General features: G+C 45.4%; 1 protein-coding gene across 1 annotated transcript in view; it reads left to right on the top strand.

Annotated features, from left to right (window-relative positions):
• LOC133389163 (inactive heparanase-2-like) overlaps positions 1 to 27018 on the top strand; it is a 164228-nt gene extending 137210 nt beyond the window's left edge. Inside the window, exons 5-10 of the mRNA XM_061636317.1 lie at positions 3452 to 3545; positions 6137 to 6243; positions 13763 to 13877; positions 22035 to 22180; positions 24538 to 24684; positions 25950 to 27018. Of these exons, the coding sequence (XP_061492301.1) occupies positions 3452 to 3545; positions 6137 to 6243; positions 13763 to 13877; positions 22035 to 22180; positions 24538 to 24684; positions 25950 to 26115 (775 nt within the window). The 3' untranslated portion in view covers positions 26116 to 27018. The remainder of the gene's footprint in view (positions 1 to 3451; positions 3546 to 6136; positions 6244 to 13762; positions 13878 to 22034; positions 22181 to 24537; positions 24685 to 25949) is intronic.
• Positions 27019 to 27449: the final 431 nt, after the last annotated feature.

The raw sequence follows: 27449 nt of genomic DNA, 5'->3' as shown, positions 1-27449 counted from the left end.
TGTATTTTATCTCATTGTGTTTTAACTGTTTTGTACGTCGCCTAGAGTGGCCTTTGGCCAGATAGGCGACACAGAAATTAAATTTATTATTATTATTACTGCCTCTCAGCCTCAGAGGGAGGCAATGGCAAACCACCTCTGAATACCGCTTACCATGAAAACCCTATTCACAGGGTCGCCATAAGTTGGAATCAACTTGAAGGCAGTCCATTGCCATTTTAAGAGCATCAGACAGATCTGATCCATTGAGAAGTTCTCTTATGCAGGCTCCATTAGAATGAACACAAAGTGTGCAAGTCTACTACTGTCTGTGCAAGAGCAGCCCCTAATTCACTTCTATTAGGCTTGCACAGGAGAACTTCCCAATGGATTGGACCAGTGTTAATTCATCAAAGAAGATGGCATTTGGAATGTCCACTTCAGGAACCAAAGTATCTTTCCAGTGATGATCCTAACTGAAGTTCCCGATAATGCATCCCAGAACCCTAACCTGCACATCATATCTCCCTGTAAATTCATTCATTGGTGTGTGTCTGGCTGGCAGATCTCAATGTTGGATTACATATGGTCATATTTAGAAAGTGCTGCTGTTATATGGTAGTGTGGAGGTTAAGAGCATGAGCTGTGTGCTAGAAGTCCACAGGCCAAATTTCAGTGGGTGAAGTTAGATAAGCTACTATTTCTCAGCCTCTGTCTCTGCCCCCCCCCATCCATCACCCCTTCTCTTATGTGGGGATAATACTGTCCTACCTAGCAGGATTATTGCAAGATTTTCCACATAATATAGGTGAAGTGATCTGACCACTTAGGGAAGGAACAACACTCCCCAGCAAGCATGGCCAATGGCCAGGGATGATGGGAGCTGTAGTTCAGCAACATCTGGAGGGCCAAGGTTCCCCATACCCACTATAAACCAAGAATGAAAATGGAAGCAAGCATTTCAGGAAAAAGTGGGCTCCTGCTGGAAGGAAGGGTGGGATATAAATAAATAAATAAATGGAGCAACTTAGAAACAGCATGCAATGTGATATAAAAACAAAATAAGAGTCTTTCTTGTTTTCATGCCTTTATGGCTGGCACTAATAAAAGGATACTTTTCTACTACTTCTAAAGCTAATAGACAAATCTCCCCTTCTGATTGTTCACAGAAATGCTCCTTATTTTGCTCAGAAGCCTGACTGAGCTGCAAACTACTACTCTTGGCAAGGAGTGTGGCCAACTGGGGGCTATGCCAAAGTTTAAACAACTTCTCTATTAATTTCCTAATCCAAAACCTCACAATAACTACATCGGCAAATTGTAGGGCTCGACTCCCTCCATATTTGTCCAAACAACTTTTCCCACTTTGCTGCCAGATGTCATTGCAAACACTTTAAGTCAAACATGCTGTGCAGCCTCTTCATTTCAACTCAATGGCTGTGTTCACATGTAACGCTAAACCGAGGTGTATGGTTTGTTTAATCATACTGTGCACTAGTGCTCCTGTTTTGCTCCTCCCTTTGTCCAGCTGGAAGTAACAAACCATGAAACCTTGACTTTAGCATTATGTCCAAACTGATGATCATGATTTGTTTCTCTTCAAACAAGCCATGATGTAAGGCCAAGGTTTATTCTTGTCTTCCTGTCAGTGGTTTGTTTGGGAGAAACAAACTACAGGCACTTGTTGGGACATCATGCTAAACCAGGGTTGTGGCTTGTTGCTCCCAGCTGGACAAAGGGAAGAGCAAAACAGGAATGTTTGAGCTGCATGCATCAGCGCATGCGCTTTATAGGTTAAAACAACCCACACCTCTTGGCTTAGCATTACATGTGAATGTGACCAGTGGTTCTGTATTTTCGTGATTGACTCCCTCCCCTTGAAACACATGCCGAGGAGCCACACATTTTCAATATAACAGCAAGCACTGGTCCTGTAGCCATTAGAACCTCTATGACCTCTATTTCTCAGCAGGAAAGATCTGTTTTGCCTGTCTCAAAAACAAAAAAAGTTTTTATGCATCATGGAAAAGGGGAAGGCTCAAATACAAATATATCTTCTTGTGGGAAACAGTTGATTACTGTTGGGCAGTGGCAGCTATTAACTACTGGACATGGTGGGGTGGCCAAGGGGATCATAAGAGATGGGACCAATTTGTTCTGGTTTCCTTCCCTCCCTACTCCCTTTGAAAGGGACAGTTAAGCAATGCAGTAGTAAATATATTGGTAGGGCTCTGCTCCACCTTGCCCTGGTGACTAGCCTCCCAAGCTGCTGGGAAAGAAAACTCCCAAGTGTATCTTAGAACCAAGACTTCCTAGCCTGTAATTTTCCTGTCTTACTTTAAATATTTCTAACACAAGACTAAATCTATCCAGTGCTTTTCCGGCTAAGATCCTCTGTCGACATGATCATTCTGCTGAAAGTGTCACCTGTGCAATGAATCTAGTCCTATTTTGCCCTCTCTTGGCATTTAGGTATTAATTTGTTATACTTACATATTTCACTCGTTCATGGGGAAACTCAGAATGGCTAATGGAGAATGGTAATGACGAGGACCCACATGTGGTCAATGTATGGCTTCTGAAACATTGGTTCTAATATCTCTTCTGAGTCTTTTTAAGAACATAAAAACAGCTCTACTGGATCAGAACAATAGTCCATCTAGTCAAGCATCCTCTTCCCCACAGTGGTCAACCTGTTGCCTTTGGGAATCCCACAGGCACATGAACACAGAAGCGCCCACCCCTCCCCCATTATTGCACCCCAGAAACCGGTACTGGGAGATTCAGAGGCTACTTCTGAAACCTGGAGAAGAATTATGCATTTCCCATTCTTTCATGTGTCTGGTTCTTGTCCCTGAACAGGGTGGTGAGGTTAGAGCGGTTATATTTGCACTATCAATTAATTTCCAAACGCTGAGCAGAAGGGCCTGCCTGTATGGGCAAGCTGGAGGCTGGGATGGCTCCCACACCTTGATTATTTATCCTGAAGAACATTTTCCCTATTATTCCTTGTTATTTATTTTTCACCAAATGTGGTGGTAGGCACTGTGCAGAACATACAGTTGTGTCCCTGTCTGGAGGGCTTGCTCTCTTCATTAGTTTGACAAGATGGGAGGCAGGAGAGATTGGGGACTGACAAATTAGTTGGGAAAATGGAAGTGGAAGTGGAGGCAATGTGAGGCTAGGTTAAATCAGGAAAGTCTTTGCTGAAGAGATGGGTCATTGAGGGACTCTTAAAAGGTGAGGGAAACTGTGGAGAGGGTATTCTGGACACAGGGAACAATCTGTGACAGAAGGCACAAAGCAGTAGAAGGAACAAAGGTCACTAATGGCAGTTTACCCTATGCAGAACAGAGAGCAACTTTGGGGGAGCCCCAAGTGTGGGCATCAGAGGCGCGGTCCTTAGCCAGGGTGAGGGAGAGCACATAACTGCAGCCCCTCTCTGACTGTTGCCTTCTCATTTTCATTCCAGTTACTACCTTGATGGCCGAGTGGCCAAGGTGACGGACTTCCTGAAAACGCGCCTGTTAGACACACTCTCTGACCAGATCAGGAAGATCCAGAAAGTGAGTGAGTGAGAGGGATGACTGGGACAAGAGGGCAGCATGTCTCCAAGGGTGGGGAGCTTTCAGAGTGCTTCAGGTCGAATAGCTTGAGCTCACTCTGTCCAGTGCTAGATACACCTAGACACACCAGTCCCTTGGGACTGACTTTGCTACTCCTGGGCCCTGCAGGACACCAGCTTTCCAGTCAGGCCAAGAAAAGCTGGTTGAGTAGGCATGGAGATATCCAGGACATGCCATATGGACATTGTCAGCTAACAGTTTGCTGAGTCCTGTCCACACAGGACGATTGGGAATGGCTACTCTTCAGTCAGTCAGTATCTGTACAAGAGTCTCAGCAAGATAGGAATGGGGGAAATAGGCCTTGGAAAGAAAAGGAAAAGTGAGATGGAGTATTTCCTTGGACCACCGTACACCATGGGAAATATGGCTCTTCCCTACTGAGATCACACTTAACTGTGTTTCACATAAGGCTGCCTGGCAGAAATGTTTGATCCACTGTTGACTAGAATGTTTGGCTCATCAAAAGGAATATGGGTCATAAAAAGTCAGCTTTTTATATTGATTTGGGACAAGATTTTCATCTGGGCTATCAGCTAGATCCTAACAGGGGATCAGTAGTTTATTAGAGGGCCCAACACAAACATACTAATGAGCCCCTTTCGCCACTCTCCCTCATTTTCTTGCTTCAAGGTCCTGCCTTCAGGTAATGAAGCCAGGTCTGGCAAATGGCCAGATCTTCCAGGCATTCTGTCAGCTGTCTTATGCAGAGGCAGAAGAGGCTGTAAGCTAGCATCTTCAATCCTTGTGCTCACTAATGCGCTTTTCTTTGCTGGTGCCGTCTCGTCCTGGGCATGCCTGTGCTACCAAGGTTTGTCTCATGTTACAATGGTATTTCCCAGGCTGGAATCTCTGATGCCATGCTCATATCCCAATTTCACCATTGCAGATGCTCAGCAAAGTACCGGTGTCCAACTTGGTCTTGACATCAAGGCCTTGTGGGAAAGTTTTGGCTGCTCCAAAAATTGCAGATTTGCTGCTACCCTGTGCCCAGAACCATTATTACTCTTATTATGGACTCTGGTGTGGTTATGACATGAGATTGCTTCATAGTTGCTACCACTGTAATGTCTATTCTCAGTGACTCATTAGCAGCTGAGAGGGTGAAATTCAGTCCTGTTTTATGCAGGAACTAGCCCCATGTTAGATTAGCCATCTGAATACTTAACCTGGCCTTACTGGGATTTTTGTATCTCATTTGGCTGTTGTTATCGCTTTATTTACTTCATGGCAACTTCATACATTACACATGTCCATACAGTGAGAAGCTGCAGCTGATCCCAGCTCCATGGAGCATTGTATTCTGATCATATATGCAGCGGATAATGTGTTTGCTGCGTGCACATGTTAAGTTAATATATTCACATTAAAATATAGTGTGTGAAGTGGCCCTTTGCTTCAGAGCAGGGCAAACAGCAACCTTCAGTGTGCATACATGCAAAAGAGATACCACATGAGGATCAAAAAGGATTAACTTTTCAAAACAGAAGGACAACTTTTGCCGTATATCTGCTGTATGGGGATGAAAGGTGGTCCAGTCAGTAAGACCTTTGTGGGGTTGCCATATGGCAGGGCAAGGGAACCTTTTTTTAGTCCAAGGGCTGCTTTCCTTTCTTGGCAACCTTTGAAGGGCCACGTGCAAGTGGTGGGCAGGGCCAGAGGCAAAAGTGGGCAGAGCAATGCATATAAATTTTACCTTTGTGCAGAAGGCTAGTTTCCACATACACTCACACACCCCTCTTTATCCTCCATCCAGGCAAGCAAGAGGCATTAACTGACTTCAAGGACACATTCCAGCCAGGCAAAAGCATGCAGGGTGTGAAGCAAGCCCAGTGAGGGGTGTGGGCTTGGAGGAGTTCCAAGGGCCAGACAGAGAGGCCTAGAGGGCTGCATTGGGCTCCTGGCCCTGAGGTTCCCAATTCTTGCCCTGTGGTTATGTGACATGCCAGCCTACTGTGATGTGATGTGGAAGAAAACCATGGAACAAAGCCTCCCCAAACACCTAAGAGGTTGATCTAGATATGGGATATACCCTACATAAATTATGTGTATAATTTCTAGTTCTATAAGGAGGTGGGCCTTTGAAGAAATGAATACCCCTGTCTTGCAACAGTAGAGGACAAATGGAGTGCTTTCTTTGTCAGCTTGCTTTGTGTTGCTTCAGATCGGCCATAAGCAAATGGAAGGGAATCATTGCTGGATCCAGGCCTCCTTGGGCACTTAAGGGTCAATCAGACTGAAAGCCAACAAAGACCTGTATGTCCAGGGATGGAAAGATCAGTGCAGTCGCAGGAAATTGGGGAGAGCTAAGGAAGGTTGATGCCAGGAAATGGGTGGTGTTGATGACTTTTTTTTAGCCCATAATGTTTCCCATTAATTACTCACCTCTGTTCTCTACACTCATTACCACATTAAGCTATGCAAAATGAAGTAATCCTTTTTGTGCTTACCTGCCCAAATCTATAGAACTTTGTGAGTACTAATCACCTACAGAATATTGCTTACCATTGCTGCCCATTTCTTTTTGACAACAGGTTGTCAATGCACATGTGCCTGGAAAAAGGATTTGGCTAGAGGGCATCGGGGCCACATCTGAAGGAGGCATCACCAACCTCTCAGATTCCTATGCTGCCAGCTTCCTGTGAGTCAACCTGAGGGTGTGGGGGGTGGGTGTGAGGGGTGGAGACAGGGAATTAATCAAAAGGTAACTAATCAATATATAAGGCAGTTGATGGTCCATGGACTGTCTTATCTTCCATAAGGGGGTTGGTCTGGGACAACTCTAAATCCAAGGATGACATGGACCTCTGAAATAGCAACTGAGTTGACTGATCGACCCCACCTTGCAGATGGCTTCTGCTTCCTCCTGGAAATTATCTGTCATGGAGCCAAATGCCCTAGCAAAGTAGCTCCTCCACTTAGGGACAAGTAGGACACAACTTTTAAGTAAAGGAATTCCTAATTTCCTGTAAAGCTGTATCCCAGGATGAACTCGCTGGCATCTAAATCCTGTTCACCTTGAGGAAATAATTTATTTTTTAAGAACACTCCAAGAGCCTAGCAGAAGTCTGGGAATCAGAAATGTATTAAGTTTTGGGTGTGGATAACAGGCAATATGCAAGACAAGCTCTTCTCATGTAAGTAGTCTTTATAAAAACCTTTGTCTAGTAGCAAACCAATATTTTGTGTTTTGTGCTGCCACAAACAGCCTTTTGTTGATATTTTAGTTTGAACTAAATAAATCTGCATGTCTTTCCATTCAAATGATGCCAGCAATCTGTCTTCATTAGATCTTTGAACCAAGAAGTTCAGCAAAGAGTCTCACTCATTTTTTTTCTGAAGCAGCACTTGAGAATGCAGTTGGAGTCTGGGTGTAGAGAAGCTGGATTTGGCAACAGATTAGAATGGCAAAATGGTGTGCCAAGGTGTGCCAGAGAAAAATCCTAGACAATTTGAACTGGGGTGTGTGACTCTAAATACACCTTTGTGACAAGTTTCTGAATAGAAAGCTTTTGTTTGTGTAATGAAGCCCCAGGAGGAATTAGAGCTTATCTACATGGGAGCATTTCTTCATAGGAAATACACTTCTTTTACCTTCAGTTTTCATTTGCATTGTCCACAGGTCCTGCTCAATATTAGCTGCCAATCGCTTTCCCCATTCACACAAGCAGGCATTCCTCTAGGGAGGATTAGTCTCGCTTTTCCTTGTGGCCCTGCCCTCTAAATTATACATTTCCACTCCCTCTGGTTTCTAGGTGACCGAGCATGCTCAGTCTGTTCTACTAGCTGCAGTAGATTCCTTTAAAAACCCTGGAAGTGTGAATATCTATGTTTTCCCTAGTAGGATACAGCTGAAAAATAAATCTTTGTTTGACCAGTGTTATGCTTGTGTGCACAAGTTAGGGGAAAAAGAAAATAAAGGCACCATTTGCAGCAACATAAAAAAAGCCAGCAGAATGGAGGGGAGCAACCAGAAGTTACTTGTCAGCCAACAGGAAATAAAATGAATGAAGGGGGGAGGGGTGTAGAAAGGGGAACGATTTACACTCCCACCTAAAAGCATCAGAGCAAAGTGTCTGTAAGCACTAGAGAAAAGGAGTGAAGACTTTCTTCCATTTTTATATTATCAGTGGATTGGGTTAGTACAGATTTAAAGGGGGAATACTGCATTATTGCTTCTGTTGCCGGTAATGTAATGTGAACCATGCAAATTTAAAGGAGATGTGAGTAGCACCAAACACATAGTAAACCACATGTAGATAAGTTCTTAGAGCTCTGTGTGCCTGCTATCCAGTGCAGTGGAGTGCAGGATCCACTACTGTTATTAGCCACAATCTCACTGTTCCTTAGTCTCCCGCTCTTTCTCCCTCACCCTCCAAGTTTCTCTGTGTGGCTTTCTCTGTGTCCATCCATCTGTACTGTTGTCTCTTGAGATCTGTGTGGAGCCCACTGGGACAGGTATCCATTGGGTGACTGAGTATTTTTCATGTGTTCGAAAATACATAAAACATTAAATTGAAAGGGGGGAAATGAACATCTATAAATTCAAATATATAGATGTATATGTAGAAATACTTACAGTGCAATCTGGACCCAAGATCCTCCAGGGTGAATGAAGTTTGGAATAGGTGGCTCTTGGGCTGTCCCAGACTATATCGGCGTAACCCCCTCATCCTGACCCAGCCAGCGTTATGCCGACATAACTCCCTTAAACTGGCTCAGCTAGTGGAATTTACACCGGCAGAATTTAAGCTAGGATAAGTCCCAAAAAGCGGTGTTTTAGGGGTGTGATAGGGGTCGGGACAGGGCAAGGAGAGACTTATACCTATTCCAAACCTCTTTCAGCTCAGTCACATCACCTGGCAACCTGGTGGAACCTCCACAGGCAAAAAGGGTGGTGTAAGGCTTGTTTTCCCTCTGCCAGTTTGGGGTCAGCTCAGCCAGCAGTAGCGCTGCTCCTGAAGAGAGTTTACAGGGGCAACTTATCCTGGCTTAATTTCAGCTGGTGTAGGTTCCGCCGGCTTCCTGGAGTTAGGATTGCTCTGCCTATGTATAACAGGAAAGAAAAGAGGAAACCTGCAAAATGAATGGAAATTCAAAATTGTAATAAAACTAGATTCAGCCCGTAATCCTTGGAGACACACTAGGAAGTAAGGGCTGAATTTGAATTATCTGGAAATGCATGTAGCTGAACCCTGATTGCTGTTTCCTCCTCAAAACAACAAAACAAAATGTTTTGGGAGGGAGCAATGTGGAGCTGAGAAGTGGTAGGAGGATTATTTTATATTACTGTATGTACCATCTAATTCAGCCCTTAATCCCACTGAGCTGAGTTTGAACAATTCCTAGAACACATGGATAGGATCAGACCTCCCTCAGCAAAACTGTGGCCCATTGCATAGAGTGTTGGACTTGGTTTCAGAAGATCTCGACTACAATTTCTCCCTCAGCCCTGGATCTCGAGTAATTTAACGTCCAAATTATATCTTGACTGTGTAGTTTTGCCCTTAAATGCATGAGTTGTCTCCCCACCTCTATTTCCCACTGCAATGCCCCCAACCCAGTTTGGAATCCTAGCAAGGAGGTAGGGGGGCTTTATCTCTTTGAGTAGAAGCAACCTCATTGTTCTGCCAGTTCCAGTGCATCTCTACCTCTCTCTCCTGAAAGTGGGGGCACACGATGCTAGTCAAATCCCTCCCCTTTTTACTGTAAAATGTGCTGGGAGCAGCTTGAGTGCATTTTTTAAAAATTTGCTTCAAAGAGATTTTGCAACTGATTGGCAGATTAACCAGGTTCCCCTTCAGGTGTGGCTGATGGGAACGCTTTGCTGTAGGCAGCAAGGGTGTTCACAGCCTTTGCTTCCTGCTGCAGATCCAGTCCAAACTGGGGAGGGTGCTTCTTGCAAAAGAGAGAGAGAGAGAGGTTCCATATATTTCAATGGAACTGGTTTTATTTTTGCAATGCAAATTGCAGGCCCAGAGGACATAATCCAGATTGGGGCCACAGCAGGAGGCAAAGCGTTAAACCTCCCATGCTCAGGTCCTGAAACAGATCAGGTGCCCCATGATGGCAACTTGTGGGGCATGGGAGGAACCTCTCCACTCAAGGACAACTCCACAGTTAAGGTCATATGTTGTTTGGTCCTCACAGTGGACTGATTCTCTGCCTCATCTGCAGAATAAAAATTTCACGACACTTTACACATTAACAGCGCAATCCAATTTACGGGTAGCTGGCAGGAGAGGGGGCGGAGGAGGAGAACCAGTGGGAAGCTCTGTGGCATCCACTTGCTGCTTGGGAGCCACCGGCCTGGCTGAATGGAGGCTCCGTTGGGAGCTGCGTGCAGGAGCCAGATGGGATGAGCCAGCTCCAGGGAATCAGCCCACTGGGGAGTAAGTGTTCCTCGTGGACCACCATTGTAATTATTTTAGTCTGCCAGCCTTCATGCTGGCAGAATTCTCATGTGGAGTGGGACCTGGGGAAGCACTCTAAGGGACTTGGATCTGATGTAATTCCCCTCCCCCCTGCTCTTCTCCTGCCACTCCCCTGGAATGCCCCATTTTTGGGGCTACTGCTGGCTTCCACCAGCTCTCTGTCTGCTGGGCTGGCTGTCCCTGGCAGACCTGCAGCTCAGCAGGCAAGATCCTGGTGGCACTGCAGCTCAGCCAGATGGGGGTGGTGCTGGGAGCCTGCCAGCTCAGCCAGGGGTCTGCCTCATCCAACTCCCTCCAGCCTGGCACAAAATCAAATTGGATTGCGCCCTAAGGCTGCAAATCTATACACACGTAATTGGGAGTCAGTCCCATTTAATGTAATGGATTTACTTTTGTGTAGACATGTATAGAATTGCACTGAAAAGCAACAGTCCTATGCACACTTCCATAGGAGTAAATTGCATTGAGCACAGAAGAAGGCTGACTTTAGAGGAAACATATAGGATTGCACTGTAAATATGTTATGTAAATTTTTCATAAGAAATTTCCACCAAGGCATCTGTTCACCAGAAAGTGACAGGAAAAACTTTCAAACTGTAAGACCATTTGGACAAAGGAACAAACTGCCCCAATGTTGTGGAATTTTCTTCCCTGGAGACACTTTTAAAGGACAATTTTGATGGCCAGTTTTCAAGATCTAAGGAAATCCAGCCAGTGAGGAAGACTGGCTTCAATGAGATCCTATTCCATCCCTTTGATTTTATTACATATCAAAACTGCCCGTCTCAAAAGGAAAGATCTTGTCTGTGCTCTCAATATGGGTTTCCATAGCCTGAGGTTGCCATTGACAAGGATAATCCAAGGCCATGTGTATTTTCTCCATTCTGTTACACATACAGAAAAAATTGTCCCATGAATCCTCAGTTCTATGAGAATTTTAGCTTTCTTTAAAAACAACACCACCCAGATAAGAAGGCTTTTGGCCCTTATGACTGCCGGAGGTAGGTTTGAAAGTGTGTGAACAATGCCTAAAGGGATCCCTGATGTCAGAGAATTGATAAATTAAGATTTTCAGGTGTCAAAGAGTGGGCAGTCCACTCCCACAGGCCTCCCACCCATAACTAATAGAATCTCATTAAAATTATTTAAAATAAACACCAACCTGCACATTTGCTTTTATCTGCATACTTTATATCAGTCTTCTCCAACCTGGTGCCCTCTAGATGTTTCACACTACAAGTCCCATCAGCTCCAGCCATCACAGCCGTGCTGGCTGAGGCTGATGGGAGTTGCAGTACAAAATATCTGGACAGCACCAGGTTGTAGAAGGCTGTTTTATACAGAGTTCAGTTTTTGGATGCCCTGAATTTGGGCTATGTCAGCATGATGCTTGTTTGTTTGTTTATAAAGTACAGAGTAAACACAGCTCTGGGTTTCTTTCCCAGAAACAGCACTGACTGGCTGAAGTTCCCATTCCATTATTCCAGCCTTTCCCAACCAGTGTGCCTCCAGATGTTGTTGGACCACAACTCCCATCTTTCCTGACCATTGGCAATGCTGGCTGACGCTGATGGGCATTGTGGTCCAACAACATCTGGAGGCACACTGGTTGGGAAAGGCTGCATTATTCTCTTCCTTACTCCCATCCCTATTTGTCTTTGCTCATAGAGCAGCCTTTCCCAACTAGTGGGCCACCAGATGTTGTTGGACCACAACTCCCATCAGCCTCAGCCAGCATTGCCAATGGTCAGGAAAGATGGGAATTGTGGTCCAACAACATCTGGTGGTCCACTAGTTGGGAAACGCTGTCATAGAGTGTCAAGATGTACAGTGAAGATGGTGTACTCCTGCCCTCTGCTTTATTTTACACATGCAACCCAATTCTGTGGATGCCTTCTCAGACGTCACTTAGTCAGCCAGCCTGGCTTACTCCCAAATTTGCTGGGGTTTACTAAACATATCAGTAGGTTTGCAGCCTCACAGCTAAAATGAGTAAATAAAACTGATTTCTGAAATGGAATCTTCTCCTTCTGTTTTATTCCTGTGCAACCACTTTGCTTCTCTCTAACCTTAGGGACTAACACTGATAGTTATGGAATTGTTTTTTTGGCTATCACTGAAGATCACAGCTGGAAATCTGTATAACTGTGTACAGTCATTCCAGCACAGCCTTTAATGGAAGGGGGAGAAATGTGTTGCATTAACCCTGTTCCCAAAAGTAGTTTTCACAAGACAATTTCACAACATTGTTTCACATTAGCATCTATCTCTTGAAAACTGCTTGAGTTTCTGTTGCAGAAAGTATAGGGGAGTTTAATCAGATTGTAGGCAGGATAAGAAACCCAGTGTGATGTAGTGTATAGTAGAGTGTTGTAGGGATACTTGAGGAATTTGATTTTTGCAAATTCCCATCCAAAATTACCTGTTCTGGACTAATGGGCGAATCCAGACTTATTTATCCACCAAATTTCACACTTCTCTAAATGTTGCAACTCAGTTCTCAACAGTTTAAACAAGAGATGAAGGAGAAATTTGTTTGGTTTGCATTTTAATGTGAACCTACCTAATTTGCACTTCCTGAACCAATATGCAGACCAACATTCAGCTATTCATCTCCAATTTATGCTGGAAAATACATTTTAAAAAGCAGTTATTAGAGGGAAGTGCACACAAAATTGCAGTTATAAGTGAAAAAGTATACAGTATTGCAAAAATGCATATATCAGGCAAAAGTGCAGACAAAATATATATATTAGAAGAAATGTATATGAAAATGCATATGAACTTTCATTTTGACTTTTTTTTAAACAAACTGATGCAGAAATGGGGTGACTAAACTTAAAACTGGCAAAATAGGAAACTGGAAGAAACTGAAAGTGACAGTTTCGTCTATTCCCAGTTTAAACATATCAAAATGCATTTACAGTGTGCATTTTGAGAAAGAGTACATTAGAAAGAGTATTTTGAGAGAGAGAATACAAATTTAAACATGCATTGGTATCTAATAAACCCATCATTGTGTGTGCAGAGTGACATTCAGGAGTGCAATAAAACTTTCCCTCCTTTTCTCTCTGCACATTCCCTCCAAATCTGCTGTGGGTTTTCCCCAACGTTATGGAGCAAATTTAGGGGCCGCATGGATGGAGAAGGAGGGGATGTACTTGTGGAAATAATTCTGCTTGCACAATAATTCAGTTGGATTCAATTCATATTTAAATGTGATTTTGAACATTGCAACTGCATCTCCTTTTTTTAAAAAAACTACCATAAATCAGGTCTGCAAAAAGATAACAGGGCAACACACATAACACTGGATTGCAACTGGTTGACTACAAGCTCATTTGGATTCTCCATAAAATTGAGTGAAAAAAGAATGCTAATGCCACACTAAACTTTTACTGTAGAAGGAACCTCATTTTCTGCCCAGACATGAAGTTCAGTGAATGACTTCAGGCAGGTCACTATTGCTCAGTCTAACCTACCTCCCAGGGATTGGTGAGAAAAAAGGGGGGAGGAAGACATGTATACCGTACTAAGCACCTTGGCATAAGCAGCAAATAAGAAAGGCCAATACCCAGTTGAAAATCTGTTGTAACACTTCAGTTCCTCTTGTGTGTGGGAGCCAAGGATCTGTAGGATTGAAGCAGAATGCAGAAGCACATTTTGGGGAACCCATGGCATGCTACTCTCTGTGAAATACTGATAAGTCCTCTGCTTGCTTGTCAGGTGGCTGAACTCTCTTGGGATGCTGTCCAGTCAGGGCATTGATGTAGTAATGCGACACTCATTCTTTGACCATGGGCACAACCATCTTGTGGACCAGAACTTCAACCCTTTGCCGGTAGGTGTATGACATGATATTCCATTCTGCATCTTCTGAATTTGCCCCCCATCAATCTGCTCTTGTTGGGTTTCCTTTCCTGTTGCTATAGGTGTGCAGTGTAACAGGCAGTCTCTTCTTTTGCCTCTACTTTATCCCTCTTTATACAAGCACACACACCCCTTCTCCATGAGCATCTTCTTTGCAATTGCTGCTTCAGGGCAGTAGTTTATTTTCTTAGCTATAAAGACAAGTGACATGGTGCCCCCCATTGCCTCTTGTATTTACATACTTATTAAAACCCTGGTTCATAGGGTCGCCATAAGTCAGGATCGACTTGAAGGCAGTCCATTTCCATTTTATTACGTTTATATACCCCACTTTTCCTCCAAGGAGCTCCCTCTCCTCATTTTATCTTCACAACAACCATGTGAAGTAGATTAGACTGAGAGACTGTGACTGGCCCAAGGTTGCCCAATGAGCTTCATGGCTCAGTGGGGATTTGAACCCTGGCCTCCCAGGTCTTAGTCTAGTGCTCTAACCACTGGCTCTCCACTATATTCTGATCTCTACTGTACTTGCTCTGCCCCCATCCACTCCTCTGTGTTTCTGCAATTTCAAGCAAAGGCTGGCTATCCCTCTCACTGTTATAAGATGTGCAACTCAGCACTCATCCCTTTCATCTCCTTCCACCTCACTTCTCCCTTCGTTCCTTCCATGGGGGCTCTCGCAGTGTCTCTGCCATATCAGTCTGAGTTTTTCCTCTCTGCCTTTCCTGTTCCCAGTCAGTAAATCAGGGGATTTGTGCTTGACTTCTGTGCCCTTGACCTGTTCCTCAGACTCTTGGCTGCATCACACACACAAAACAAAAAAAATCTACGCGCAGCTGAAAATCCGCTGCTCCTTGTGGCCTGTTTGAACTCGGCTTGAAAATACATTTTTCCAGATTGGTTTCTTTTAGTGCTAATAGGAGACATTAGTTAATGTCAAGCCCAACATGTTGAAAGCAGATGGGGCAGGATTACCTCTGGAGCTGGAACTTGGTCCACTGTGAGAGTCTCTATGGGACCCTTGTGGGGTTCACAACAGCAAGAGAGTCAGGGGTTCCTTGGAGGGGAGGGACACACAAGCAGGAGAAAGGGACGGCAAGAGAGGTGTCTTAAAGAGTCCTGAAAACATGCTGTAGAAACAACTAAGGCCGAAGCAGCCAGCTCCTTTGGGAAAGACTAAAGAGCCAGGGAAACGGAGCTGAACGCAGTTTAGATTTATAGAAACGAAGGTGAAAGGAGTTCACAACTTCACACAGCAGGGCAGTTCCCTCCAGTTTCATGCAAACCCCTCATTTGTGGCTCTTCAAAAAGGCTGAGGCAGTTGCTGTTCCAAGCGCACAGGGCTCTAATAAGGAAACCGTATGTAAAAGGTCTTTAAAAGTAGCAGGTTTTCTTTTCATCTTTTTTCAGTCTAATAAATTCTACACCTTGCAAGTGGAACTCTTGGCAGCACTGGGAAGCTCTGGATCTCCTCGGCCAGGAATTTACAAGCCTGGTCCAGGGTACCAATCTGAGAGACGCTTCCAGCAGGCCCCTGGAATGCAGTGAGGGGATCTGGGAAGCAGAAGGGCAGCCGCAAAAGCTGAGCCCTGCCTGAAATGAGCTGTAGATTTTGCATTCTTCTGCTGCTAGTCTCTGGAAGACTCTGGGCTTCTGCAGTTGTCTCCAAGCTAATCAGCTGCTGTTTCAGGCTCCTTTTGCCTCAAATCTTCAGACATCAAGAAAATGTATTAGAAATGTCACCCCATACACACACTTTAAAAAACATTGCTTCTGCCCAGATTTAATTGTGCTTTGGGTGGTTCTATAGTACAGAAGGACATCATGGTTGTTCCAATACCTGTGTGATTTAGGTGTCTTATGAAGCAGGTAATCCTCGATTCTCAGTTCTAGTTCTATCCTAGAAAGACTAAGAGGATGGTTACCTCTTGGAGGCTTCTTTATTCAGGGCAAAAAAGGGGGGGGGGAAAGATCTGATTTGGCATTTTAATATATTATTTGATTTGTGTTGTGCATTGCCTAGAGGACTAGGTTAACAGATGATTGATAAATAGATAGATAGATAGATAGATAGATAGATAGATAGATAGATAGATAGATAGATAGATAGATAGATAGATAGATAGATAGATAGATAGATAGATAGATAGATAGATAGATAGATAGATAGATAGATAGATATGCCTAATAATTAGGTGGCAGGGAGGAGGACAGGGAGAGGAAGATTGTTCTGTTAACAGGTATTTATCAGCCTCCCAAAGGACACATGCAAATGAATGGGTGTTAACATGGTCCCAAACTGAAATTACATACACTGCCACCTAAACACCCAAATGTAAGTTTCCTCTAACTCATTGCTATTATACCAGGTAACTGAGGGTGTTAGGGCCCCAGAAGTGTTCAAGGCCTGGGGTAGAATAGGTGCTCCCTATTTTCAGTCCATTGCACTTGAGAATGACTTCTTTCTTTCTTTCTTTCTTTCTTTCTTTCTTTCTTTCTTTCTTTCTTTCTTTCTTTCTTTCTTTCTTTCTTTCTTTCTTTCTTTCTTTCTTTCTTTCTTTCTTTCTTTCTTTCTTTCTTTCATCTCCTATTCCTTTTTTTAGCCACTATCTTTCCTCCTGCCTAGAGCAGGTGAGTTACTACAGGGTTTTTTAGCAGTAGCAGCAGCAAGGCCAGACTGTGAACCTGGGGTGAGGTGTGGCGGCCACTCTTTTCCCGTGGGAGTTATTACTGAGATGAAAGCAGCTGTTTGGGCTTGTGTAGGACTGGTGGGATGTGAAACTGAATCCTCCCAGTAGCTTGGTGACAAAAACTTTTCCACATGCTGCTTTTCCTTTGTGCAAACCCTTAGCTGCTGAGAGAAGCCACAGCATCAATCACTGCCTTAGCCTGGCTGCCCATCAGCTGGCAACAAACCCAGGCTGGGCGCCCTGCAAGAGCTCAGTTCCTTTGCTTTCCATGCCATGGCACATTCAGCTCAATTGGAATGAATGCTCTAGCTCCAGAGATGCTCTGCTAAAGCAGATGTGATGATAGCTAAGCTCATGTGGCTGAGTTCAGAGATCCAGGGATAATTCAGCCTGCCAACATTAATATCTTTCAACTCTGCTGCTGCTCAGAAGATCAAATATAAAAGGCAGTGTCTTCAAATACCACCCATATTCTACAAATATACAGTATATGGTGCAGTGGGAGAGTTTTCTGGTCCTGCTAGACAGAAAAGTCACATATCTGTATTTGCTACTTCTTTCTAATCTATCTATTGTTGCACACCATCCCAATCTCCGAGCGGTGAGAGATCTCCAGGGGCCCCTAAGCTTGCCCAGGGTTTGGTTTCCTTGGAAAGAAGGTCAGCGGAGACTGTGGTGTCTTTATGAAATATGGTTTATTTATTTACACACATTCCAACCTGAGCTTAAGATGGAGGGGTTCAAAACATCAGCAGTCCAATATATCTTGCATTTTCCATCAGGCTTACAGGAGGCACCCTAAAGCCATGGTGCAGAGAGCCATCCTCTCTGCCTGCCTCCCATTCCCAGCCTTTCCTCTAAAAACACAAGCTTCTCTTAGGCCCCAGGAGGGGGCTCTCCTGAAGAGTTTCAATAACAATAGGATCTCCCTGGGCCATTCGCCAGTTAATGGGCACTTGATTGACCCATTAACCCACCTGGCCACTCTATTAGATTAACAAAAGAGACTCATCTGACCAGCAGAGCAGATTCCCTGCAGATCCCACCTCCAGGTGCAGGGTTCCAAATCAGAGGCTGGAAGGTGACCCATAGTGTTATCTATTTAACTCTATCATATTTTCCTAAGCCATCACACTGTCAAATAGTGTCACATGGGGCAGGGCAGCAGGGCAGCGAGGTGAGGGTGTGAGGGAGCAAGGATGGCTGGCAGAGGGCGAGCAACCGAGCAAGTGGGGCAGCCGAGTGTAGTGCAAGCAATATGAGTGGGCAGGTGTGGAGTGAGCAGGCAAGTGGCAGCAGGGGGGAAATGGTGGTGGCGGCAGCAGCAGTAGCCTGGGTAGGATGCAGGTAAACACCCTAGGTGGGGAGGTGGTCTTGGTGTGCTGTGTGGAGGTGCACAGTGGTGCCATTTGTCAAGGAGGAAGCAGCAGTGTGGGGCAGTGGAGGGGGCAGCACACGACACAGTGCAGGAACAGGCGAGGAGCATTAGTAGGCCCATGGCAGCTTGTGGGGGGGAACTGTGATGGGGGGTTGGCGAGAGGAGTGGGGTGGGGTTGGGCTTTTGCAAGTGTGTATTTTTCAGAGTGTGTGTGTGTGTGTGTTTGTGTGTGAGAGAGAGTGAGAGTGAAAGAGAGAGAGAGAGTCCCTTTGTGTATATGGAAGTGTCTGGAGGTGTTTGGGGATGACTGAAGAAGGAAAGGCCGAGTGGCTTGAACCTGTGGCCTTTGGGTTGCCAGGAAGGATGCTGGCCATGTAGCTACCCTAGAAATAGAAAGTACCACAGTGGTAAATCTTGCAATAGGCGTGGCTTTGTTACACCTGCTGCATCTGCATCTTGAGTCACAAAGACTTTAATTCACTCCCCCAGTTTGTGGATGTATAGAATAAAGGGAAAAGTGCTTTGTTCAAAGCAGCCAAGGAGCCCCGGATGCTGATGGCATTGAACTCAATTGCCATCCACCCCCGTGGTCTGGACTCTGTCAGGAAGAGGTTATGACAGCCAGGGTACAGTTCACATATTCCCCCAGCTGCTGCATGAACCCAGGAGACTTTGTATTCCTGCCCAGTAGATACCAGCTGCCAGTGGGGCAGGATCCCATTCCCATAATGTCACAGTAGTGCTTAGGCTCACTCTGGAGCAGTCCTGTGCTGGTCAGCAGTTTTAGGTTCTATAACACATAACATAGCCACTCGTCCCATTTAACAGCTTCCAGAATCTATCCAGACTTGGGGGAGTTTGAAGGATCAGACCTTGAGGAGTGGCTCTGTTTGCAGATGACTCCATTCCTTTTCTGCCTTCTCTTGCCAAATCATGGTTTGAGGGAATCATGGTGGCTCAGTGATAAGGCACATACTTTGCATGCAAAAGAACTAGGTTGCATCTGTGTATCTCCAGGTACAGCTGGGAGAGAGAAATGTCTGAAACCCTGGAGAGCCACTGCTGGTCGGTGTAGACAGTAGTGAGCTAGACAGATCAATGGTGTGACTCAGTAAAAGGCAGCTCCCTATGTTCTTATAAGGGATAAGTCCAACAATTACCTGGGCATCTTATTGCTGGGCAGCAATACCAATACTAGATGGGAGTCATCTAAGAGGAGAGTGACATTAGGAAGACTTTCCTGAATTTGGTTACAAATTCAGTATCAGTAAAGTATGGTAGAGCATACACTGCTGGCCACTCATATGTACATCCAAGTTGATTTATGGAAAACAAAGTCTACAGTGGGTTTGGGTAGCAGTTACTGCGCAGGGAGAGAAGCAGTTTTCCTGTTCATAAGCAACTTTTGTGCCAGAGTTGAACTCCAATTATGGATTGTCTTCTTTCCACCAACAAATTCTGGCTCAGCCAGGAACCTGGGGCTGAACTGGTATACTTAGGTGTCCAGAAGAAAGACACTCTCCTTTTGGCTTCTACATCCTGCTCCTGAAGGTAGGAATTAGAGGAACATACCTATAGAAAGCTGTCTTACAGCAAGTGAGGCCAGTAGACCATCTAACTCAGTATTGTCCACTTATGGGCAATGCCTCAACAGGATTGCAGATGGGGTCTTTCCCAGCCTTATTTGGAGATGCCACTAGATTCCCACCAAATGTCTTGTGACTTAGGGTAACTCCTCAGTGAAAGTGTTGCATTGAGGCAAGATACCTTTTCCAATCAAAGCAGATTCAGGAAGGTACTAAGGAAGAGGGACCCAGGTGGGGGGTGAAGGAGTCTTATGTCGATGTGGTGTTGTTACGTACGTTTGCTTATCAGCTTATGCCTAGGACTTATTTGTGTGCTGCAAATAAAGTTCTTCCTAACAAAAGTTCTCAAAGGCGTCTCATATTACTTTCTTAACTGGTTCTGACGGATCACCGCTAACACTCAATGGACAAGAGATCAACTCACACAGTTCATGAAGAAAGATGCTGTTGTACTCTGCTGAAAGCAGCAGTATCAGCAACAATCTCTTCTTGACAGCTTGGTGGCCTTGTAAGAACCAGCAGCATGAAGAATAATTCACACTGTGCTTTTGGGAAACTTTATATTACCAGTTCAATCTTTCAATCCCATGGTTTACAGTAAAATTCAAGGATGAGGTGAAAGGTGCCAGGACCTTCTGTTCATCTAACAGCTAAAGCAGAGTTGGATAACTCTGGCCATAATAGATGACTGGATGGTTCTTCAATTTCCGGAACCTGTAGCTAAACATATAAATGAAGCCCAGCTTTGCTCATTAATTGTCATTGCACCCAGTTCTTCATTAGATGGCAACATTGTCATCTAATTGTCAATTGTGTAATTGTCAATGTCGGTCTTGCTGTTACTTGAAGTACTTTCTGGAGGGGGTCAAATGAATGATCTATCCAGCACCTTGTCCTATGTCTAAGGGAAATCAAGGCCACCAGATGCTTGAAAAGAATGTGTAAGTGAGCCTCTAGGAGGACTGTGACAATGGCACCCTCTGTGAAATACTCCCAGCTTTCTGTAGCCTTGGTGGATAAAAGCAAATGTGAGGAACCTGCAGCCCCCAGGCCTAGTTAGGCCTGTCAGGATTCTCAATTTGGCCCATGAGAGCGTTTTGCCTGAGCCATGCCCACCTGTAACTCATCTGACATCACGTGATGTCAGACACAGGAAAGGTAACATCACCGTAAAGCTGTGGGACAGGTAAGGCTGCACTTGCAAAGAAACAACTGGGATCACATTTGCATTCAGCACTGTTTAAATTTGGCACTGCTTTCAGTTGGCATCTACTCTGGAGTTCTCAAAAGGGTATCCTTGATTTGAAACTCTCTCCTCTTCACAACCCTGGATGATAAAGAACTAAGGATGAGTTTGTTCACCACAAATTCCCTTGGCCTTTTTGTTTAACACTCTTAATACCTCTGAATTGTGCTGAAGCCCACAGAAATGAGTTATAGACAACAATTCTGTGTAAGAATGGAGGACAGGACCCAGGATGCACCTTGGCTAGGAGTAAATACTGCATGTCTGTCTCACACATGTGCCCTGCTGTGTGTGTTTTGTTCTCATACTTGTGGCTAATGGCACCCTTGTTGGACTGCATCTCATTTGCAGGCGTGAACATGGGTCTCTGGAAGGAACAGGACGTGAAGTTTGGAGAGCAGAACCACAAGTGACATTTTATGTTCTTTTCTGTTTGCCAATAACAGCTCTCAGAGGGCTGTGAGTGAAGGGATTAGTATGCTGCTGCTGCTACATGTCAGATTACAGCAACATTTCTTCACCATGTGGTTAGGGCAAAATTTCACAGCCCTGGCCTGGTTGTAAAGTTGTATTAGGCCCCTGGGAATGCATCCTGTAATGGCTCTGCAAGGAGACAGGCATGTCTGCTGGACAGGATCGTGTGACAGGTCATCTTGTTCATGCAGTTTCCAACACCTTCTGTCTCTGTCCAAACCTGTGTATGGAATCCCCAGGGTCATTTCACAAAACTCCCTGCAACGGCATAACTTGTGCTAAGTGTCACTCATTCATTCCAGAACATGAGATCCAATATGGGACTAGAACTTGTTGGTTTTTTGACAATTATTGTGAAAGGGACAATTTGGGCAGGAGCTGCAGCTCCTGTATCAAGAGGTGCTACAGCTCCTGCCCAAATTCTCCTTCACAATAATTACTATATTTCACAATAATTACTAATAAACTACATATTCCCAAAAGTCTCCCCTCCTATTAAAAGTAGAAAAGCTCTGACCTTATTTAATCTGGTATCCATATTTATGCTTTTCTTTTTTATTACCTGAAAAGGTGAATCAAGGATACCAGATTCCTTGCACGTCAGGGCCCTTCTACTTTTCTTGATATTTTGTGCCTAACATCATACTTGAGTTTGTAGCCCTGGATGAAGGATCCCCTCTCTTTCTACCATTCTCCGAGGGGGTCCATCCTAGAAGTAACCCAGCTGCTTTCCTGCTTTTCTTTTTCGGGGCAGGATTACTGGCTCTCCCTGCTCTACAAGCGGCTGGTCGGGCCCAGGGTACTGGCTGTGCACGTGGCTGGGCTGCAGAGGAAACCTCGCCCCGGGAGAGTGATCCGTGATAAATTACGCATCTACGCTCATTGCACCAGCTACCACAAGTGAGTTACTCCACATACAGCAGGCATCACTGCGTGACCAGAGGTAGGGGCTGGAGCACTGGTGACCAGAAGGCCCCAAAAGGGTTAACTCAGCATGGGCCACACCCTTAGAAGAAAATGCCACCCAGCATAGATACGTCATGCTCTACCCTCCCAAGCAACTATGGCCCTATGCCTGCCAAAGAAGTGAACTACATGTGAAAGGGGTAGGTCTTGCCTCTCCCCTGCCCTTCTTCTCTCCCCTCCCCTCCACATATAAAAGAGGATTCAAGGTTCTCCTGCTGCAAGAGGATCATTATTGCTGGGGACAAGGACAGGAGGGCCCCACTTTTCTTTCTCTCCCCCTTCCTCCCCCCCCCCACATCCCTGTGCACATATTTGCATCCTTACCTGCTCTGGTTGCAAATAGAGATGGGTGGGGAATAGCTCTGGTGATGACAGGGAAGAGCAGCTATCTCTGGGGCTAGGGCGAGAGCCTTTGTGGCACACCTCCTATCAGGATGAGATCAAGGGAATACATTTCCCCAAAGGCCCCCAGGGGGGACGGTTTCAGTTCCTTCTCCCCCCACTTGGGACACCCAGCCGAGCTAGAGTTTCCATGATAAGCCTTTTCAAAGCATCCTGCAAGTGCAGGGCCCAGCACACACACACAGGTCCCTATTGTTGCTTCCTCACACCAGCCAGATGCTTTCAACAAGCTTCTCCCTCCAGGAGGGAACCTTGGCCAATGACTGACAGGTAACTGGCAATTGGGACGGTGACAGGTGGAAAAGGAAAGGTAGCAGACAGGCACAGGTGGGCAGTCCATCCCATGCCCAGGGCAGTTAGGGGAGAAACTGCTGTTCACAAGCAGGGCATACTCTCTCGTTTGGTGCATTTCTGCCTATGCTTGTACTATACGCATGGTACTGCAAAGGGCTTTAGACCCTAGAAGTACAGCCTGGGAAAATAATATTTATAAAGCTTTGAGTGCCTCACTTTATCTTGGTAATCCTTACAAAGATCCTGTAACAAACCTATATTATGGTACCCACATTGCAGAGAAGACAGTGCCGCACAGTAAATTCATGGAGGCGAGTGGAGGTTTCAGCCAGGAGCTCCCAGATCATGCTGTTAATCTCTCCACTCCACTAGTTCTGAAACATTCCAAAAAATGGAGCTTTCTTTAGCAGTGTAGCTTCCTTCTGCCCTATACATTGATCCACTTTGACAGCCTTAATCAAGTAGCACTTCTCAGGGCCAGCTGCAGATTGTGGCTGATTTGGGGGGATGTGCTTCAAATGGCAAGTGTTTGTTGTCATACTGCTGGCTGGAGAACAGACATTAGAGATCCAGGAGCCCACCTGGCCATCCCATTGGTCAGAAATGCAATGGCTTTACCTGTCTCACACAGCCAGTTTGTTATACCACATGTTGACGTGGCTGCTGGTAGTATCACCAGTGGCTTAATCAAAGAGCAGTATTGGAAGGCCGTATCGTTTAACTCCTTGCTGGGAAGCAGGCCCTCCTTCCATCAACCTTTCCCCCATCCCTGATCAGCCTGTGCACTGTGGATCAGAAAATGCCACATGTACTGAACTGGTTTCAAACAGAAGATACCTACATAGCACTGTCCTTGGTCCTTGCTCTTTCCAGATGGAAACCACAGTGAAGAACCCCATCCCTAGATATAGGCTGCTTACACCTGCTTAAAATGATGGGTTGCAAATGTTTCATTTTGTGGCTTATTTGATTTCCTCCCAGTGTGACAGCCAGTGTGGTGTAGTGGTTAACGTGTTAGACTATGACCTGGGAGACCAGGGTTTGAATCCCCACACAGCCATGAAGCTCACTGGGTGACCTTGGGCCAGTCACTGCCTCTCAGCCTCAGAGGAAGACACTGGTAAAACACCTCTGAACCCTATTCATAGGATCACCATAAGTCGGAATCAACTTGAAGACAGTCCATTTCCATTTTTCCTCCCAGTAGGAGCCCAGGGCAACTTGGCTTGACCCGGGCTCTGTCTCTTGGACAAGCAATTTTTATAGCCCCACCTTATTGGAGCAAGAGGGCCCTGTGTGTGCTGAGGAGGACTTGTGGCTGCACACTGGCTGCTATTGCAGAATATGGTGGAGCCATTCTCTTGCCAAACCTTTATTTGCAAAGGGGAGGCAAAAGTAAAGTGATGCGATAGGGCAACTTCCTGAATTGGAAGGGCAAGGAATGTTTCACACTGTCATGAAGTTCAATTAGACAAAAGGTCAACGACTTCTGCATATGGCCTCATGCCCCAGTTCCTGCGACTGGGATGATTTTGTCTTGGGATCTGCAGAAGTATGCATATGACTCACTCTTATCCACCTTGTCTCTCTCACAGCCACAACTATGTCCGCGGCTCCATCACACTTTACGTCATCAACCTGCATCGGTCCCGGAAGAAAATCAAGTTGGTGGGGACTCTTCGGGATAAACTCGTCCATCAGTATGTGTTGCAGCCCTATGGTCAGGAAGGGCTACACTCTAGGTGAGCACTGTCTTCATGGTAGGGGGTCAAGGGTGGGGAACCTTTGGCCCTCCTGATGTTGCTGAACTACAACTCCTTTCAGTCCCAGCAAGCATGGCAAGTGGCCAGGGATGGGAGCTGTAGTTCAGCAACATCTGAAGGGCCAAAGGCTGCCCACATCTGTGGCAGGTATTGAGAAGTGGTATTAGTGCAGTCCAGCCTCCCCCAGTTGACAGAAAAGGCCATTGTCACTAGAGCTCAGCACCTTGGAAACATAAGAAGGGATGCTACTAATATAGGTATTAGGCTTGTGGTGTTCCCTGTCAATTACCCATTTGTACATTCATCACCATTACAAGATGTTGTCCCTGCTTACCACTGGTCTAGTCAGTCCCCCTTATTTCCATCTCTTTGCTAACACAAAGCTTATGCCACAATAAATCTGTTAACCTGTAAGAGGGCTCTTTTTTCTTTTTCTGCCCTTATCCTACAATAGGTTAATATAGTTACCCATCTGGAAGTTGCCTCTGAATATAATTTTGTTCAGCTTTATATTATCACCGGAGTGTCAAGCAGTTCCATTTCCCTAACAATCCTCCTATTGGCTTCTCATGCCCTGCAACAGGACTACTTTGTGAATAAGCCAAACAATTGCCCACTCTGAGCATATTCTCTGTTGCATTTCTTGTATCTACCTTAGAATAAATAAGATCAATGAAGCAACAGGCACATAAATAAAAAAAGCACACAGCAGGGTGTGCTGGTGCGCATATCTTGAAGCATCTGCCCATAATAACCTGGGGAAATAGTGTGTAAACAGGATGCATTGCACAGCAGCTAGGAGTACAGTGCAGTTATCATCCCCAGGAAGACTCTCAACTTTGATGGTCCTGAAGTTCTTTTCACACACCCATTAGCATATTTGCTGCTATTATTGCTGCTGCTGCTGCTCTCACACAGTACTATATTCTTGGGCTGATGTCCAGTGGGGAAAGGGTAGCCTGCCAGTAAGGCATGAGTGTTACTACCCACGGATGCCCCTGCCCTGGACCTTTATGTGACATTTTCCTCAGAGCCTAGGCACCTTCCACTCCTGGAGGTGTAAAGGGAAAGCTGGCGCCCCCACCATCTTGAATATTAGCTCTCCTATATCTTTCATCATGGCCATGAAAGACACGTGTGGACACCTCAAAACACTACCACCACTTCCATTTCCTGGGAATGGGGCCAACCTTCCCCTTGTGCTGGCTGAGGCGGTTTCTCATGCTTTTGCTCTGTGTGCGCAGGTCAGTGCAGCTTAACGGGCAGCTGCTCACCATGTTAGATGATGGAACTCTGCCTACCCTGAAGCCCCGTCCTCTTCGTTCCGGTCGGACTCTGGTTATCCCACCACTCACAATGAGCTTCTACGTGGTGAAGAACGTTAATGCTCTGGCCTGCCGATATCGGTAGCTCCACCCACCCCACTGCCAAGGACAGATCTGCTAGGCTCTTGGGGCATCTCTTGGCAAGGGCTTGCTTCTCAGGTTGGCTAGGCAGACAGCACAGGGAAATGAGGCTGAAGAATCATCATGGGTGCCTGCAAGCACTGGCTGCCAACCGATGGCATGCTGTTATATTCTCAACACCATCACCTGCAATAGCTCCTCCATGATAAAATGGGAAAGAAATTGTGTTCTCCTCTGGCTTTAAGCTTGGTCAAAGTCAGATTTTTTTTTCCTTTATGGAAAGACCATTAAGCCAGTCAGCAGGAATTGCCCAACAAGCTATTCCACTGAAGGATGGAGTACTGAATTGTTGCTGCTGCAGAAACTTGGAAGAATACAGAAACTTGAACTCTCTACAAAGTGACAGATCTGGAAAAGCTGCCCCTGACAGCCTGGGAAACGTCTTAAACCCTGTGCCTTCTGCGGAGAAAACTGTCTTAGAATGGAGACATTTTGCCACCTTGTGGACAGGTTGAAAAGGCTCTAATAGAGGCAGGAGCTTCTGGCTTTATTTGCTGAGCATATGCAAGGGCAAGATGCAGACTTATCAACAGGAAAAGCCTCAGAATCATTCTAGGCTGTTAAGTTTTATTCCTGGGGGAGCTGCGCCCCCACCTGGCAATTGGCAATAGAGCATGCTATGCAGCTGTTTGGCATCAGATGGAACATGCTGAGTATGCAAATAGAACCAGTTGCACTATGCGCAACAAGGCACATAGGGATGCAGGAGCCAGAACAGCCTCTTTTAGAAATAAGCAGCCAATTGGGCTACAGAGGAAAGATATGCAGCAGATGTCAGTCCAGATAGGAAGAGCCATTGGGATGTCTGCAGCTGTTTGAGTCCAGCGGCATTGTGGGGTGGGGGAGGAGAGACTGGGTCTTGGCTACTGTCAATAATGCTACCTCCTGGGAGCATTTGCTGTAAATGTTAATTATTAAATTATATTTTCTGAAGAACTGAAAAAGATAATTGGAACAGAGCTGGAGAAAGGATCCTTTATTGGACCTCCTGGGGGACTGAATATTTAGATCTGAATATAGGGGTGTGGGGGGAAATCACCAGTCATAATGACAGCCTTGTAGATATTTGAAAATTGCTATAATATCATTGCTTCAGCACCCTTGAGCCTGGGTGGTCCCTCTGTTCTTTGCTATTGGCATTCACATTCAACCAGGTGCCACTAGCTCTAGATGGCAACCAGACTTCTCTTGAGTTATCAACACCCCTCCCTCTGTTTTCCTGGCACCGTCCATACCCCTGCTCCTGACTGTGACTACTTTGGGATCCAACTTAGAGAT

Source organism: Rhineura floridana, chromosome 7, assembly GCF_030035675.1.
Source record: "Rhineura floridana isolate rRhiFlo1 chromosome 7, rRhiFlo1.hap2, whole genome shotgun sequence".
Lineage (NCBI taxonomy): Eukaryota > Metazoa > Chordata > Lepidosauria > Squamata > Rhineuridae > Rhineura > Rhineura floridana.
Note: the sequence above shows the minus strand (reverse complement) of the source record. Positions and strands in the feature narration are given on the sequence as shown.